Source organism: Wyeomyia smithii, chromosome 1, assembly GCF_029784165.1.
Source record: "Wyeomyia smithii strain HCP4-BCI-WySm-NY-G18 chromosome 1, ASM2978416v1, whole genome shotgun sequence".
NCBI lineage: Eukaryota > Metazoa > Arthropoda > Insecta > Diptera > Culicidae > Wyeomyia > Wyeomyia smithii.
The window spans coordinates 27852234-27870589 of record NC_073694.1 but is presented as its reverse complement, the minus strand read 5'-3'; the positions used below and the strand labels follow the sequence as shown (position 1 = coordinate 27870589).

Genomic DNA, 18356 nt, shown 5'->3' with positions numbered 1-18356 from the left:
CGGTATTGTCTTACACAACTTACAGATTTCATCGGTGGTTTTGGCAACTAATTGCATTTGCCGTTTTCACAAATTAGGTCGGTAATAATGACAGAAAGCAACAAAAATTTGATTACTGATCGATCGGTCGTGGTTTATATTACCGAACGTTTTACCGAGCGCTCAGCTGTTGAAAAGTCGGTGAAAAAAAGACGTGTTCGGTGATTTAATATAAGTGTGTGGGACGGTGGCTACATTCCATTTTTCCTAAGGTATCGACGAAAGCATGGTTCAAGGGGTTGGATGTAGGTCGGGACTTCATTCGCGTGATGTCCAGACTTATGTCCAATCACTACACGTTAAACACGCATCTCTTTCGTATAGGGCTTGTAGACAGTAATCACTGCGTTTGTGGCGATGGCTACCATGATATCGAGCATGTTGTTTGGTCGTGTGTCGAATTCTGTGCTGTAAGTCCGAGCTTATAGATTCCCTTCGGGCCCTAGGAAAACAACCGAACGTACCCGTTAGAGACATTCTGGGAAGCGGTGATCTCCAGTACATGACACAGCTATACCGATTTATAAAAAATGCTGACATTAAAATTTGAATTTTTTATCTATTTGTTAGATTACAATTCCCGTCACAAACTGAGAGAAAATGACATACCACGAATGACACCTCAGACATAACTGCTCAAATAGAACATCACTGGTTAGCCACGTACAAATGAGTACATTCTTTAATATAAAATAGTTAAAAACAAAATTGTAACTCCCCTCCTCTCACCTTAAATCCCCACTAGCTCGTAGTTGGCCGCGAGATATAAAAAATGTGCCTCCCTCTTTTCCCTGATAATTTAGAATTAACAAAAAAATGTACTTGGCTCAGTTAAACTGAATTGTATCGTGCTGTGTCAAAGAAACTATTTTAAAACTAAACTTCTGACGCTGAATCAGACAAACATTTCGCCATTTTGATTTTTGGATATTTTCACACAGAGAATTCATGCGATACATCATGTTGGACCTTGTCAAATTCACGTAGATAATACGTGATAAACCATGACATACATGTGATTTTCACGTAGATGTTATGTTTGTCACATAAATCATGCAAAATGACAGAAAATGAACAAGTATAGGAACTTTCACGTAACAATAACGTTAAAAATATTTTGAGTGTAGCAATTCGCGTTGACAGTGTTGCTTATATTTGTTTGGTTTTTGCATGCGAAAAAGAAGGATGGAAATATTCATTTTAGCTTTTGTCATAACGCACATTTTGACAATTCTCGACAAACATCTCAAAAGGTCCTATCTGCTTTCATCGTTTTTCCGAAGCGTAATTTCATTTTGGTAATGGCTAAGCTTTAGTAACTCTCCCAAGTGTGGTTTTCGTTCAGAAGGTTAGTGATCCTTCCGCTATCAACTTGTGCAAATAACTTGCCGGAAAAGGTGTTTATAAGTTGTGGTAATTGAATGAAAGTGATCGATCAAAAAATCGGTAAAAGCAGATAAGACCTTTTGAAATGTTTCTCTAGAATTACATATGAGTGTTCACGTAGGTGCGAACAGCCTTCAAAATCTCTTTCAACGCGAATAACCCGAATCAAGCGTCAGAGTTCTTATTTTCCCCTTTAGATGGTCTCGATAACCGAGATTTGTTTGTTATCTTGTACCGCAGCGGTTTATTCTTTTTTTCTTGTGGGTTTGGTTGTCATTCCAGTCACCAGAAATGTTTTGGGGCACATCTGTTTGCTGTTACGTCCGTTACGTCAGTTCAACCACACTGGATTTCAATTTAAGAAATGGATACACGGTAAAAAATATCACGTTATTTCACACTTGTCTCATGCATTTATATCAATATAATGATACTTATTACGAGTCACTTCACGGTGAAATCAGAATGAAGTGAATGCGGTCCTATTATAGGACTCCCGTAAAAATTCACACTCCTTGATGCTGACCCATACGTTTGCGTACGGCCTTCATAGTAAACTTGAACCAGAGTCATGTGTACTTTCCTGCGAAGCACCTCTTGAAAATCAGTGAGTTTTCGAATTGAATTGGTATATTCTACTTTAACAAAACACACAACTCTTTCTAAGTCTTTTATGTTATATATTGCAGAGGTTGTTCTAAAAACTAGTGTTTAGTCAAAGTTTTACAATTTTTTCAATTATCTTTCACCAAATCGGGCATTACGATCGATCAATCGTACTTTTTCGGTGCAAGGATAAACCGCTGGGCGACACGTATGTACAATCACAGGTATCACACTGGAAGGATCGATCATTGATGAAAGTGTATATTTTTTTTCGCTTGCTTGCTTGAGCTTGATTGATCACCACCGGTTGCCACTTCGTTACTGACCAGGATCGATTGGAGTTGTAAATCGAATTTAGTGATTACTGCTTGGGATTGAGCTTTTCGATGTGCATCTCCAATAACCCCTGCATGCTGATCAGTACCGACGCCTGCCGGTCCAGAACGTAGATCAAAGGAAGGAAGGAAAGGGGTGTTAGTTCGATACTTGTTGTTACTAGAGGCCGGATATACTCCTGCACACTCCACAAGCACCACGGGTATAGGAATTTTGTGTTAGTTGTCTGTCGCGTTTCTTTTCTACATACGATAAAATTCTTGGCGGTATTTATGGGCACTCACGAACCTATCTTTTATGTATCTAAGACGTTTTGTTTCATTGATTGAGGATTTTAGGAGTACGACGGGAATAACGAGTTTTGTACTAATAGAGGAACTGACCGACTCTTCCAATTTTGAACCCGACGTGCACGCACTTTCCCGAGGTTAGTGATGCGATCTTCGATATATGAACTCACGAAAGCGCGCCAGGTGCCAACATGTTTGAAACCTTATCATATTTGCAGTGACGGAATACAAGCGAATCGTGGAGGTTAAGTAATTTCAGTTACCTTACGTATCGTACGACTCTATGCGTTTCTGCTCATGAACACCTTAATTTACCCATTCACGAATCAATGAGTAGCTTTATTTCGTAAGACGTTAAGCTTTATTCGGAAACTGTAAGCCGACCGCAATTTTAGAGGACATAAGATCTACAACGCGTTTTGCTCTTGTAATATAATTTTCGAGAGTTGGTGCTCAATAGAAAACAACTCGGACGGATTCTCTAAGACCTCCCGAACATCTCACTGTTACACCATGCGATCATTGAAAAGTAAAGCCGTCGTACTCGAAGAGGCATACTGTGCACAACCACGAGAGTGCGCGCGAAATCCCCGACAGACCGCCTATTGCGAAAACAAGCTCGACGCGTTCGCTACTGTAATGAACAAGCTATGCCCCTCATCTAATCTGTAAAATGGCAAAGTTGCATGAATTCGAAGCCCGTGAAACTTGTATAAATGGAACATATCCTAGTTCCAAATTTAATCACAAAACGCCGAGCTAATCACGATAAAGATAATGTCGTTGATGTCGTCACTTCGCCATACATGATTTCAGCGCAACTGAATAACGATTTTGTATAGTAATATTTGTCAAAAGCTAGGGGATTTGTAAAAGAAAAAAAATTAAAATAAATAAATTAACGGCATGCCAAATATTACCGATGCCGGAAGTTTTGGTGATGTCATTTTTAAGTATCACATATCATACGCAGAGAAATGGCAAGTCAGTTTGAGCTAACTTTATGACACGGTAAGCTTCATTTGCTGAAAGTGTATATTTTTTTCGCGTGCATAAACTAAGAGATTTGAGGACTTTGCCTTAGACGTCGCAAGTGAATAGTTGCTCAGCGCTTTGACATGTGCCTCGTGGAATTATATCATTTATCCGGGAAGCAAAAACTTTGAACGTTTGGCTGAATTCGTCCCGATTGTTTGCCGTCATGTGCTTTTTTGTGCGGATGGAGTCCTCCTCTGCTTTTGTACTGCTTGCCGCAGATTTCACACTTGTACCGTAGTTCGTCACTATGCGTTTCCAGATGCTGTTTGAGCGCGTAGCGACGCACGAAGCCTTTCCCACAAATGGTGCATTTGTGCTGTTCATCCTTTCTGGTTATGTGATTCTTCATGTGATAGTTCAGACTCCTCGCTGTCTGGTAATCTTTGCCGCAGATATCGCATCTGCAACGCACGTCACTGTGGGTGTTCAAATGTTCTGAAAGTGTGCTGTGATACACGAAACCTTTCCCGCAAAAGGGACATTTGTGCAAATCATTCTCAAGGATTGTGTGATACTTTCTGTGCATATTCAGATAAAGTAGTAATTTGAAATCTTTTCCGCAGATGTCGCATTTGTGTCGTTGTTCCTCACTGTGAGTGTGCCTATGTCTTAAAAGGTAAGAGCGACAACCGAAGACTTTCCCGCAAAGGTTGCATCTGTGCGAATCATCCTCGACGGATGTGTGATACTTTGTATGCTCATTAAGCTTATATACTGATTTGTAATCCTTGCCGCAGATGTCGCATCTGTACCGGCGCTCGTCACTGTGGAACAGCGTATGCCTTTTGAGTTGCGATTTGTAGATAAACCCCTTTCCGCAAATGAGACATTTATGGGCGCGATTCTTCGTGTGTTGCCTCATGTGAATTCTGATTTGTGTTTTCAAGAGGAAAGTTTTCTCACATATATCGCACTTGTATTTATTTTTCTCTGTATGATGCCTATTATGGTTATTAAACTTGCGGGATGTGCTTAACGTTTCGCTGCTTTCGTCAAATATAAACGATTGTTCGTCATTATGTGTTTTCATGTGCTGACAGAGAATTGGCTTTGTTTTTAACTCCTTACCACAAATGTTGCAAATGTGTTTCCGTTGGCTGCCATCAGTAGGACTCGGTTCCAATTCATGCGTTACGCTGGAACAGAAATCGTAAGTTAGAAACGGGGAATATGAAGAGTGCTTAATCAAAAATTTTCCTAAAGATACCTTGGGCTAGAAGTGGCAATTTCACCATCAGCTGCTACAGTAGTTTTCTTTTTGCCGGATTTATGAATAGTATTGTCAATTGCTGATTTATCTATTATTACGCTTGACCCATATATTGGTGCCGTTTCCTCCTTGGTGATCGATAGATCAGCTTCTATAACATCCAACAGAGTGTCGAATATCGTAATCTCTTCCACTTTTATCGTTCCGGATTCTTCCTCCATTTTTATCAAAACAGATTCTCCCAACTCCATTCGCACAAAAGCACTTACACGAGTTATAAAAACTCTAGCAATCAACCGACAGAACTGTTTCACCCAGAGGGAATCTATCTGTCAAATATCGTGAAACCGTGACCAACACATTTGGCAACAAGGCGTCTGTATGTTTTTGTTTTTATCGTTTTGATTGAAGTAAAATGGAACGTTCTCTTTTAACAAAACTCGAGAAATCGCGGAAAACTTTTATTAATAATGCGTTCCGTAGTGAAATTTTGGGACAGCAACAAGTTTTTAACGAAAATTCGTGATATTCTATCGTCACATTGGTAATTTATCAAACGTCATGGACCAACAAACTTCATGGACCAGAGTTGATCTGCGATAACGCACACATACATGAAATTTGACAGCGGTAAATCCCCCCTGGTTTCACCTGTAGACCGTTTAAGACGGACCGAAATTTGTTTTTTTTTTATCTTGTACCGAACGTACTGCAGCGTCTTATTCTGTCTTTTTTTGTGTGTTCGGTTGTCATCAGGGATGCCAGGTCATTTTTCCAAATGTCTCCACGATTCAATAAAAAATGTCTTCACATGTCTTCCAACTCGAGACGGCACGTTAGAACCGACCAAAGACTGAAAAAATTATCACCAAATCGAAAACTGTCGAGCAAAAAAAAAGATCACCATCTGTGCAAAATGCGGGTCATATTCACATATTTTCTTATGCCTTCACATGTTCTAGAATGTCTTCCATTTGTCTTGTAAATTTACAAACAAGGATGTCTTCATCGCAGGGTAAATGTCTTCCATTTGAAGACATGTCTTCCAATCTGGCATCGCTGGTTATCATTTCCAGTTCCTCAAAAATGTTTTCACCACACAGAACTCAACTCACCATACTCAGTGTGTTTGTTTTTATTTTAAAATTGGGTACACTGTAGAAAATTATCACGTTTCTTTTCATTTGTTGCATGAATTTATACTGCTGATCGACTTCAAAAATTTTATATTCATCGCACTTGAAGGATTGCTCGCAACTGTTAAAGTGCGTTTCTCGCGAAGCTTAAACTGCATTTTCAAGTTGAATTTTTTAAATGCTGTACTGAACACTCCGCCGCATTCGTTACGATTGTTTACCGTTGTGTGATTTTCTATGCTTGTTTAGAAAATCTTTTGTCTTGTACTGCTTGCCGCAGATGTCGCACTTGTACCGGCGCTCATCACTGTGAGTGTCCACGTGTGCTACGAGTGCGTAGCGATACACGAAACCTTTCCCGCAAATAGCGCATTTATGCAGTTCATCCTCATGAGATATTTTGATAAAAAAATATTATGCATCTTTTCAATTAACTACTGACTATGATATTTCATTATTTCGGCCAGTAAGCGGCATTCGCCTCTATGAGCAATTTGGTTGGTAATGTTAACATAATGAAATTCAGACGAGATAGTTAACACAGCAGGTGAAATTGCAGATTAGTAAGCTGAGACCCAGCTGTGTCCAACATAGCAATCTTTTATTAAGAGAGCAATTAATGAGTTCTTATTATACTTCCAACTGTTATCCGAACTAGATATCCTCATTTCACACTCTCAACAAAAGGTGATTGGGCCCCCGCGATTCTCGAAGTTCTTTGAAATTTTTTTCACTCAAAGAAAAAAATAAGTTTGATCAAGAAGATGACCACTGTTCCTGCCGGAAATTCAAGATTCAAGTGTTGCTGGTAATAGCGTGTCCACATCAAGCCTTCCCAAACATGAGCGGCTCACAGGACAAGAAAATTGGGCCACTTGGAAGTTTGCCGTTGAAGCATTCCTAGAGCTCGAAAATTCTAGTGCATGTCGGGAATGCAGACAAATATCGAAGAGCACGTCCGGAAAGCGAAGACAGCCCGAGAAGTATGGTCGAAGCTGGAGAAGTCATTTGAGGACTCGGGCCTAACAAGGCGAGTCGGGCTTTTACACAAATTAATCAAATCGTGTGATTCCATGGGCGACTACGTGAACTGAATTAGTATTACAGTGCATCAGCTAGACGGAATTGGTTTTGCGATTTCAGACGAGTGGGTAGGATCTCTACTGCTGGCTGGACTTCCCGGTGAATATCGTCCAACGATCATGGCTGTAGCAAACGCATTATTTAGAACTTGACAATATAGTCATTCAGCAACTCATTTAATATTGTTCTTATAAAAGGAATTAGAATAGATTTAATAATCGCAATAGGTTCCCTTCATAGAGGAGATTGCTACATAGATAATCCCCGACCGACCCTTCGTGCGGGTGCTAGATTAGAAGCAGGTATAGAATATCTAGATCCGTGCGAGTGCACTGATCGTAAGCGGTCTATTTTCTCAGTCTGTTAGGTTTAGCCAGCGTCAATGACTATGTGAATTATGGCCGGACAATGCTCAAAGAAAAGGGAGATAAGTCCTATTATCAGCCGGCGCGTCTGCGTACGCATTATCATCTTAAGTAGGGAAATAGGGAATGCAAATCCGGTGCTTTGTAAAACATTGTAACTACCTGAATGAATGTTGTCGTAGGCACGTGTAAAGAAAGCCGATAACGTTCGAAACCTTTTTCCCGTTCAGGTACCGGATTAGGGAAAGGCAAATTTGACCTGACTAGGCGAGTAGAAATTTTGTCGCGTTCTTTTTGTTCCCTTAGGAGAATTTTCTCTCTCTTTTCTCTTCCATACGTAGGCATAGTTCGTAAGATTACAATTTGTAAATTTTTGTATATAAACCCGATTTGCTACCAAATAAAATCATACCACTAGCAAATACGAACTCGCACAGATCTTTCTTAATCCGAACGCTAGATTTCAGAGGTTGTCCCTTGTGTGTTAAAGCCTTTCGAATGCGAAAAGGACCTTTGCACACCGGTTAAGATAACCCGAGGAATCTAACCCTTTTAAAGAAAGACGTTCATTATTCTTAACTCCTGAAGTCGACATTTGGTGGCTCCAGAGAGGAGCTAGTTGGTATCGGTCCTTTCTTTCAACCTTGCGACGATTCTTTCTACGGCGATCAACCTTGGAAGTCATCAGGACGATCAACCCTACGAAGCCACAGAAAAAATCATCAGAAAGCCGCTACCGCCCTCATTACTCAACGATGAGTTATTTTGTTAACAATCCCAACGGTAGTTGCCGCTTGTGCAAGGAGAAAGATTCTAAGGAAAACATGGTCGCATGTGATGAGTGCGATCGCAGATTTCATTTAAACTGTGGACACCTTAGAAGGCTACCATTACCTGAGGAACGATGGATTTGTGTTAAATGCACAAACATCGAAATGGGTCTTGCAATAATGCAATGTTTAAAGACCAGCGATACGATATCGCAAAGATTTAAAGACCATGGAGAAACTATGGCAAGAAAGATGTATTCAGTTTATCAAACGAAGACTGAATCATCACAGATTCGCTTTAGTGAAGAAGCAAATCATGTTCCAGGAGAGAACAGGCTAGCAGATCCAGAATGTTTGGATCAACTCACCCGGTACGAGGATGAGTTGGAATATAAAAACCTGCTCAATGACATCCGTAAGACTTCGAATCTAACGGGTTGCTCCAATGCACTAGACAAATTTGTGTCTAGTATAAAGGCCATGAATGAAATTCGCCTATTAAATAATCCTCAGCTGATGGAGGATATTATTGGAAAGTTTTCTTTCGGCATACAAATCTGTTGGACTAAGGAAAAGTCTCAAGTCAAAGACTTAGATGAATTAAACGACTGGCTGAAACCACATGTTGAAGCGCATGCAATGAGGCGGAGATCAAGACAACCGCCAGGAATTCCTATGTGTGCCAGGAAAAGCGCACAAGATGAACAGTCACTCAAAGACAAGGATACAACATCTGTTGTAATTTTCGGGAATCGCCAAAGAGTTGATCACCACGAATCTAATCCAAAGCCTTTAAAAGGAAATGAAGAAATATTCAAAGCAGTTAAAAGAATAAACATTTCTGAAGAATCAATAGAACCGCGAAAGGTTCTTGTTAATTCCCCAAAGATTGTGGAAAAGAAACCTGCACGAGCTAATGCCACTAAAGTATGTCCAGTAAAACAAGGCTATCAAGATTGCCAAAAATCAGAGATAAGCTCTCAAAAAGGGAAGCTCAAAAGTAAAAAGAAAGACCCTAAAATTCATCAAGTAAATGAACATAAGGGCATAAAACTCTCATCGAACAATAATAAATTGTTGAGAAGTCCTTCGGTTTTAAAACGAAGACCTGGTAACATTATTAAACCGAGAGTATCACCTGCAGATGCCATCAATTCCAAAAACGGAAGATATGCTCCAGGATCACCATGGAAAATTAGGCGCAACAAACCGATAGTAAGCTACAACTACGCTGAAAACAACTTAGACACTATAAAGCAGTGTGTGGCCAGAAATGATGTTTTGAATAACTACGTTACTCGGAAGCAACGATCAGTGGAATTGATAAAAGATCATTTGATATTGAATTTTCGTCGAAATTTTACAATTGTCATGAAGGACAATGTATTCTTTGATGCAGCAATGAAATTTTGGAGCTGCAATGGTTTTAAATGTCCTGAGGAATTTTCCTACGCAGAGAATGCAATTGTTAAACATCATAATGCGGATATAAAACTCGAGAATCATCTTTTGAGCGCGGCTGTCAAGAGCCTCTATGAAAATGGGTTCAATAGTAAAAGCAAATTCCTATCGAATAATATTGAAATGCTAGGATGTATCTCAAGCCCAAAATATTCGTCGGAAATTGCAGAATCACCTAACGACAAGGTGAAACAATTTGGAAAGTTTCCAGACATGCTTTGGAACACGATACGACGAATTGGTCAAAAGGATGAACATATTGGAATATTCAGCTGCAATAGAATATCAACAAGGAAAAAAATGATGCTAGAATCCACTAAATTTAAAACATGTTCAACGCAGGATGAAGATGTTAGCAAGAACGTCATATCGCTAATAAATGTTAAAGTTGATGGAATTCAGGAAGACATCGAAGAAAGGCGCTGGATACAATGCAATGCAAGTTCAGTCGATGAAACTACGAAGAAGGTTATTGAAAAACTTACATGGCATAATAAATCGAGGATTCTCAAACTTGTTAAAACTCGTTGGAAAAAGGTTCAAGAGTTAACTTTTTTGAATCGAAGACGTATAAATTTGAAATCTTCGGCAAAAGAACGAAGTGAATGGAATAAATTGGTGGAACCGTTAAAGGTCAACGGTTGCTAATTTGAATGCTAAAGGAATACTTATGCAACCTTTCGTAAAGGTTGCAAATTTGGATGTTTGAAGGAAAATAAAGAACAAACCCTAATACATCAAAAATTCATCAACCTGTCAACAAACTTTGCAAGCGTTTCGTTTTTTTAAATTGGAGAAACGATGAGATATCAATAAAAGTTAAAATCTTCAACAGAGCAAAAAAAAATGATTCTATCGCCGTAGTACATTAAGAAGAATTGAAAGCGATAACAAAAAGCTTCTCATCTGCGGAGAATTTGAAGTAAAATCGTCAGAAGTAACCGAAGTCTGCCTGCGAATTAAAGGCAGTGAAATTATAAGAAGATATCCACAAATATAAAAAGTGCTAGTGATTACACGTTGAAAGGTTGAACTGTATGAAGTTAAGCCAATACCTTCGATGATTATAAAACTAAAGTATTCTATAGATAAACTCGACCCATCGGAATTGCAACAACACGCTTTGAAGACAGTAAACGCTATTGAGGCCGAAATACGATTGAACGTTATTAGAACAGTATTTTGGTCAGCCTCTTAAACAGTTCTTCCGTGGGTAAAAATCTAAGAAGAAGAAGAAAGATATATTCGTAAGCTCAATCAACAGGAATTGCTACGAAACTTCCAACTTTAAATTATCTTCCGCACTTCATCGTTTTCAACAAAACAAGTTGCCACCGAAGCCAAGATAAGTTTTCGACGCAGCTGCAAAAGTAAATGGAGTATTTTTGAACTCAATGTTGCTGCCCGGTCCAGATCAACTGACTTCATTATTTGGGACTCTTCTATGAATTCGAGAAGGAAAAATACCTGTATGTGGAGATGTTCCATCAAGTGAAAATACGCCGTGAAGACAAATGCGCAGTTCGAGGATAAGAAATCTCAAATTGAGAAGGTATTAGGTGTGTATTGGAACACCAGTAGAGACATGCTAAGTTACCGATTTAATCATAACGATAAAGGAGCAGGAATCTTCAATATTAACGAAATACCTACGAAGAAACAAGTATTATCCTTGCTTATGAGTATTTACGATCCACTGGGTCTAATTTCTCATTTAGTTGTGCATGGTAAGATACTAATGCAGGAACTACACAAATATTCCAAACAATGGGATATACTTGTTCCGGATGAGCTGTATGATCAATGGCTGAACTTCTTACGTAAACTCAAACAAGCGGAAGGCTTATCGATCCCGAGATGCATTCTAACAGAGCACGTTCCGATAGAGTTACATGTTTTCGTTGACACCTCTGAAAAGGCACTTGCAGCTTGTGTATATGCTAGAACTGAAACAAGCTTTGGAATCAATACGCAGTTAATAACAGCTAAAACAAGAGTTGTGCCGATTAAACCAGTATCTATTCCACGTTTGGAACTCCATGCGGCAGTCATGGGGACAAGGCTATTAGACGTCGTTCAAAAGGAGATACGTCTGGAAATAAAATCTGCAACATTATGGACAGATTCGAAAACAGTGCTAGCATGGATAACAAATACGAAAAGAAAATATCCATCATACATTAACGTCCGAGTCGGCAAAATATTGGATACCACTGCCAAAGATCAATGGCGTTGGGTATAGTCTGAAAATAATACGGCAGATGAGGCTACTATAGAATATGTCGGAGAAATTAAATGGTATAATGAGCCAAAACACTTCGAATTACGGTTCGACGGTTGAACGTTACCCGGTAATCAACCTGTTACAGAAATAGAAGAAACCTTATTCAACGGCGAGTGTGACCTCGTAAATAAAAACGATTTCTCCGATTGGCGGAGACTACACTACCAAATTTATCATCAGATTATGGCAGAAGAGAATAAATTTCAAAGCCGCTCATCTGAGGTACATCGAAATACATTGTACAGGAAGGATCCTTCCCAATTAAGCTGAATCCGTTTTTTGACGAATTCGGCGTGATGCGATCAACATAGAGATGGCAGAAAAAAACTGTCCACAACATTCAACTATTTGTCTCGATTGGGAAGCCTACGATACTGCCACTGAAAATAGCGATAGCAGCAATGTATATCTACGTTAGATACAGTCATGGCTAATCGTGAATTAAGGAGACCGCCAGAAGACGCTACACGGCTGCGAAACACACCACAGAAGATGAAGTGTAGTAATATGTTAGTAATTTATTTGAACCGTAAATGCAATATGTTTATTTTGAAAAGATGTATAATTTTGTAATAATGCGTAATAGTTTTTTTATAAATCTTAGTAGATTTATGGGGTCCAGAATGTAGCAAACGCATTATTTAGAACTTGACAATATAGTCATTCAGCAACTCATTTAATATTGTTCTTATAAAAGGAATTAGAATAGATTTAATAATCGCAATAGGTTCCCTTCATAGAGGAGATTGCTACATAGATAATCCCCGACCGACCCTTCGTGCGGGTGCTAGATTAGAAGCAGGTATAGAATATCTAGATCCGTGCGAGTGCACTGATCGTAAGCGGTCTATTTTCTCAGTCTGTTAGGTTTAGCCAGCGTCAATGACTATGTGAATTATGGCCGGACAATGCTCAAAGAAAAGGGAGATAAGTCCTATTATCAGCCGGCGCGTCTGCGTACGCATTATCATCTTAAGTAGGGAAATAGGGAATGCAAATCCGGTGCTTTGTAAAACATTGTAACTACCTGAATGAATGTTGTCGTAGGCACGTGTAAAGAAAGCCGATAACGTTCGAAACCTTTTTCCCGTTCAGGTACCGGATTAGGGAAAGGCAAATTTGACCTGACTAGGCGAGTAGAAATTTTGTCGCGTTCTTTTTGTTCCCTTAGGAGAATTTTCTCTCTCTTTTCTCTTCCATACGTAGGCATAGTTCGTAAGATTACAATTTGTAAATTTTTGTATATAAACCCGATTTGCTACCAAATAAAATCATACCACTAGCAAATACGAACTCGCACAGATCTTTCTTAATCCGAACGCTAGATTTCAGAGGTTGTCCCTTGTGTGTTAAAGCCTTTCGAATGCGAAAAGGACCTTTGCACACCGGTTAAGATAACCCGAGGAATCTAACCCTTTTAAAGAAAGACGTTCATTATTCTTAACTCCTGAAGTCGACAATGGCGCTGGAGAATTCAGATACGCCAATCACTGGAGATGCCATCAAAACGCATATTTTGCAAAAGATGAGTGAGCGTGAGTCCGTAAGCTTTGTGATAGTTAGGAATTTTTACTAAATTATACAATTTGCCACAGTTGTCGAAGTCGAACAAAGACCTATCATTGTAAAAAAGCCTGTGCCACATACCACAGCTCTAATTTATTTCCTCTGAATGATTTGTTACATGTTTCCGTAGCTTATAAGCGGATTTGAACGTTTCGCCGCATTTGTCACACTTGAACGATTGCTCGCCGTTGTGTACTTTTCTGTGCTGGTAGAGAGCTCCCCTCGTCTTGTAATCCTTGCTGCAGTTGTCACATTTGTACCGACGCTCGGCACTGTGCGTATGCACATGATCTAGAAGCGCATTGCGATGTACGAAGCCTTTTCCACAAAATTCGCATTTGTGCAGTTCAACCTCACCGGACGTGTGATACTTCTTGTGTTCTTTCAGATAGTTTGCTGATTTGTATTCCTTGCCGCAGATATCGCACTCAAACCGTCGCTCGTTACTGTGAGTGTTCATATGTTGTACGAGTATGCGGCGATGCACGAAACCTTTCTCGCAAATGGGGCACTTGTGCAGGTTATCCTCATGGGATGTGTGATACTTTTTATGTGAATTCAGACTAGTTGCTAATTTGTAATCTTTGCCGCAGATGTCGCACCTGTACTGTCGCGTGTCACTGTGAGTGTGCATATGATTTAAAAGGGAAGAACGATAAACGAAACCTTTTCCACAAATGTCGCACCTGTGTAGTGCATCCTCAGCGGATTGGTGGTACTTCTTATGATCAGTCAATTTACTTGTGGATTGGTATTCCTTGCCGCAGATGTTGCATATGTACCGTCGCTCGTCATGAGGGCGATCCGAGATGTGTTGCGTTTTGTGGGCCTTGAGTTGCCTTTTCAGGAGGAAAGCTTTCTTACATATGTCACAGCTGTAGTTTTTTTCGCTTGTATGATTGTGTTCCCGCCAGCTCTCATCAGTAGGGTTTGCTCTCAGTTCAGTCGTCTTTCTAAAACGGTAGAAAATGAATAAAGAGGTGCCCGCTGCTGAGCGTTTTAGTATTGATCGTTAAATTCCGTACTAAGCGAACACGTAGCACTTTTGGAACTCGCGACTAGTCTTCAGACTGTGAATTTTGATACCCTTAGCTAAACCGGAAGTGTGTAATGTTTTCAGAGCGCTAACTAAAGCGAGCAATTTCTCTGTTGCCTTTTGACGCACTTCTATCCATGCCAGGGACACAAAAAGTTTTATGTACAACTATTCTATTTTATTTTTTGAATGTTCTGTCAATTTTTTGCGATAAAATGAAGTATAACACAAGCAACTTTATCAGCATCTTAGTAAAGTAAAACTTTTCCAAAATACGTTACCTTAAGCTAGAAGCGACAGCTTCTCTAGCGGTTGCTGTATCCGTATCCGTTTTACAAGCTTCATCGATAGTGTTGTCGATTGCAGGTTCTTCTTTCACTACACTTGGCCCATTTTCAGGTGCCTCACTGAAGGAGCGTTCTTCATTCTTGGTGATTGGTAGATCAGATTTTATTGCATCCAATGTCGCAGGCATCGTTGCGGATTCTTACTCTATTTTAATCAAAACAGATTTACCCATTTCCGTTGGCAACAAGAATTAGCAAAATTCTAATCAGAAAATGAAGAAGTATTCAAGCTTCAGGATTCTGACTATTTGAGACCGAAATTAGATTTTTAATTCGTACCGTAGCGTTTTTCTCTTCTGTGTCTTATGGCACAGCTGATGGCTTCACTTTAGTTTATGCAGGAAAAAATTGATTAGCGATTTCACCTTCTAGAATTTCACCTCACCACACTCAGTCTGTTTGTTGTCATTTCAGCAATGGGTACACGGTGAAAAATTATCACATTTATTTCAAGTATTTCCACAGTTTTAATTTTGAATACATTTAGTATTGATTTATAAATGAATCTTGTCATATGATTGCCGTTACAATCGGAACAATGAAAATTTTAATCATCTTTCACCGGATGCGTCCTTCTTGTGATAAAAAACTTCGACAAGTTGATCATCAATTTAGATCCATGTGACAACATTTTTACCCATTGGAAAGTCAAACTTTCGTGTGCCTTTGTACTGAAAATTAGCTAATTTCCTTGCACACCGGTTCCAAATTATCTTTGTCATCAATTTTTATACCTACTTGCGGGTCAGTAAACTGTGACTTCGGGTTATGAATTAACTAACTGTTTTACAATCGAGCCCAGCTCAGCGTTTTTTTGCCATTCTGTTTGCTCAATCAAAGCCTGATCGGCCTTAGCTTTTACTAAGCCTCTCTTCTACTAAACCTTTCTGTACACAATTCATGCTGTGTACGTAGATCTTGTGCTAATTTGCTTTCAGATCAAAATATTAACTTCTTTAACGTCTCTTGCAAATTTCATTTAACTGCGTTCTTAGACTGCATTTTTTTCTCAATGCTGTTCTTAGCATTTCACCGCAGGCGTTACTGTAAACTGTTGTGTAATTTTTTGTGCTTGTTTAGAAATCCTCTTGTCTTGTAATGCTTGCCGCAGTCGTTATTGTAAGCTGTTGTGTAATTTTTTGTGCTTGTTTAGAAATCCTTTTGTCTTGTAATGCTTGTCACATATATCGCACTTGTACCGACGCTCATCACTGTGAGTGTCCACATGTTCTACGAGTGCGTGACGATGCACGAAACCTTTCCCGCAAATGGCGCATTTATGCAGTTCATGCTCATGGGTTGTGTGATACTTCTTGTGTTGAGACAGACCAATTGATGATTTGAAATCTTTGCCGCAGATGTCACATCTGTGCGGTCGCTCGTCACTGTGAACGTGCACATGTTTCAAGAGCAAATAGCGACAAACAAAACCTTTCCCACAAAAGTCGCATCTGTATAGTTCATCCTCAGCAAGTATGTGATATTTCTTGTGCTCATTAAGATAAGCTGCTGATTTGGATTCCTTACCGCAGATGTCGCATCTGTACCGTCGCTCGTCTTTGTTGAGGCGCGTTTGTTCGTCACACTTGAACGATTGTTCGCCGTTATGTGCTTTCTTGTGTTTGTTGAGACCACCTTTTGTCTTATGTTGCTTGCCGCAGATATCACACTTGTACCGTCGCTCCTCACTATGGGTGTCCAAATGTTCTACGAATACATAGCGATGCACGAAACTTTTCCCGCAAATTTCGCATTTGTGCAGTTCTTTCTCATGGGTTGTGTGACACTTCTTGTGTCGATTCAGAATATATACTGATTTGTAATCTTTACCGCAAACGTCACATCTGTGCCCACGCTCGTTACTGTGAGCTGGCATATGGTTCAGGAGGGAAGAGCGATAAGCGAAGTCTTTCCCACAAAAGTCGCACTTGAACAGTTCGTTCTCACCGGATGTGTGATACTTCTTGTGCTCGTTAAGCTTACTCACTGATATGCATTCCTTACCGCAGATGTCGCATTTGTACCGTCGCTCGTCACTGTGGAGGCGCGTATGTCTTGCAAGGGAGGACTTGAACCCGACCACTTTCCCGCAAATGTGGCATTTATAGGAGCTTTCCGTGGTGTCTTGCGTATTGTAATTATTTTTCTCTGTTTGATGCGTATTATTGTTCTTAAGCTTGAGGTCTGTGCCCAACGTTTCGTCATTTTGGTCACACTGGAACGAATCAATAGGGTTCGTGTCCAATTCATTCGTCTTACTGAAATGAAAATAAAAAACAACTGATTGTTTATACTGTCTCTAAGTTTAAACCAGAAATTTGAGGTGGGCTGAATCAAGCAAATTTACCAAATTAAATTGAAAAATCATCCAAAAGTTACCTTGAGCTAGGCGCAGCAATGTCACCGTCCACTGCCGAAGCCGGCTCTGTTGCTATGGTTTCATGGATATTGTTGTTGGTTGCAGGATTCCCTTGCACTACACATGTCCCATCTGGTAGTGCAGTTATCTCACTAGAGGAGCGTCCGTCATTCTTGGTGATTGTTAGATCAGATCTTATAACATGCAACTGGGTATCGATTAGCGTAATTTCTTCCTCCTTAATCGATCCGGATTCTTTCTCCACTTTAATTGGAACAAATTCTCCCATTTCCATTCACACACTCACACGAGTTATCAAAATTTTAACTTTCTGTTACTTTATTTTCTCATCTGTGTGTCCTGTTGTCATTTCCCATTACACATATATTTTATGGCACATTAGTTTACCGACTTCACTACCTAAAATTTCACCTCAGTCTGTTTAATGTCATTTTGGCATTGGGCACACGGTAGAAAAATATCTTGTTTATTTCAAGTGTTTTTTTGAAAATTGCATGAATGGATACTGTTGATTTCACCAATATAATGCAGATCACAAATGTAAAATTAATCGAAACAGTTATGTTGAGTCACGCGCAATCAAAAAGTCTGCGTCTTGTAGACAAATCTGCACATCATCGTTTTCAAATGCATGTAACCCATCTACCAATCAACAGATTTCGAACAAAAAGTTAAATGCTCCCTTAACTTGAGACATAATGATTAGCATGTTCTCAATAGTTATTTTATAAACAGCAGAAAAGTGTGATATGAATGTTCAATGGAATTGTGAGCCCAAGTCGTATCTGGACGATGTATATATTTTCATGTTCAATGTTACATTTTTCAGTTCTCTTTCATTTTCACACTACCTGCTTTGCAGAACTTAAAATGTAGTCGCAAGACAAAAATCCCTGACTCTCCCAGCTGATCTCGAGGTACGATGCTGGCCTAACAAGCCAGTAGTCGGTAGCTTCGAGTCTCAGCTCGGGAGAGACTGTTAGTGTCAGTAGGATCGTAGCGCCTAGCCCCGCAATTGTCCTG

The 18356-nt window shown here is 39.6% G+C and overlaps 2 protein-coding genes across 2 annotated transcripts; both read right to left on the bottom strand.

Moving 5' to 3' along the window:
- Positions 1-1246: 1246 nt before the first annotated feature.
- Positions 1247-15601, bottom strand: LOC129716660 (zinc finger protein 845-like). Its single transcript, XM_055666495.1, has 7 exons — positions 14888-15601; positions 13665-14523; positions 6253-6449; positions 6021-6162; positions 4903-5234; positions 3578-4831; positions 1247-3515 (listed from the first exon to the last, which is right to left on the bottom strand). Exons 1-6 carry the CDS (start codon positions 15079-15081, stop codon positions 3796-3798), a joined length of 2760 nt encoding a protein of 919 aa, XP_055522470.1. The 5' UTR covers positions 15082-15601; the 3' UTR covers positions 1247-3515; positions 3578-3795.
- Positions 15602-15737: 136 nt separating this feature from the next.
- Positions 15738-17607, bottom strand: LOC129716573 (zinc finger protein 595-like). Its single transcript, XM_055666409.1, has 2 exons — positions 17333-17607; positions 15738-17211 (listed from the first exon to the last, which is right to left on the bottom strand). The coding sequence occupies exons 1-2, from the start codon at positions 17605-17607 to the stop codon at positions 16068-16070; spliced, it is 1419 nt and encodes a 472-aa protein (XP_055522384.1). The 3' UTR covers positions 15738-16067.
- Between the last annotated feature and the right edge of the window lie 749 nt (positions 17608-18356).

Bases quoted from the DNA above. Each gene is read 5' to 3' on its own strand.
- LOC129716660 (XM_055666495.1), bottom strand. From the start codon at position 15,081: ATGCCTGCGACATTGGATGCAATAAAATCTGATCTACCAATCACCAAG. The intron at 6,450-13,664 runs AATTAGAGCTGT...GCATAATATTTT, and splicing joins CAAATCATTCAGAGGAAATA to TTTATCAAAATATCTCATGA. The intron at 6,163-6,252 runs GTAACGAATGCG...GCACTTTAACAG, and splicing joins TCACACAACGGTAAACAATC to TTGCGAGCAATCCTTCAAGT.
- LOC129716573 (XM_055666409.1), bottom strand. From the start codon at position 17,607: ATGGAAATGGGAGAATTTGTTCCAATTAAAGTGGAGAAAGAATCCGGA. The intron at 17,212-17,332 runs GTAACTTTTGGA...TTTTCATTTCAG, and splicing joins ATTGCTGCGCCTAGCTCAAG to TAAGACGAATGAATTGGACA.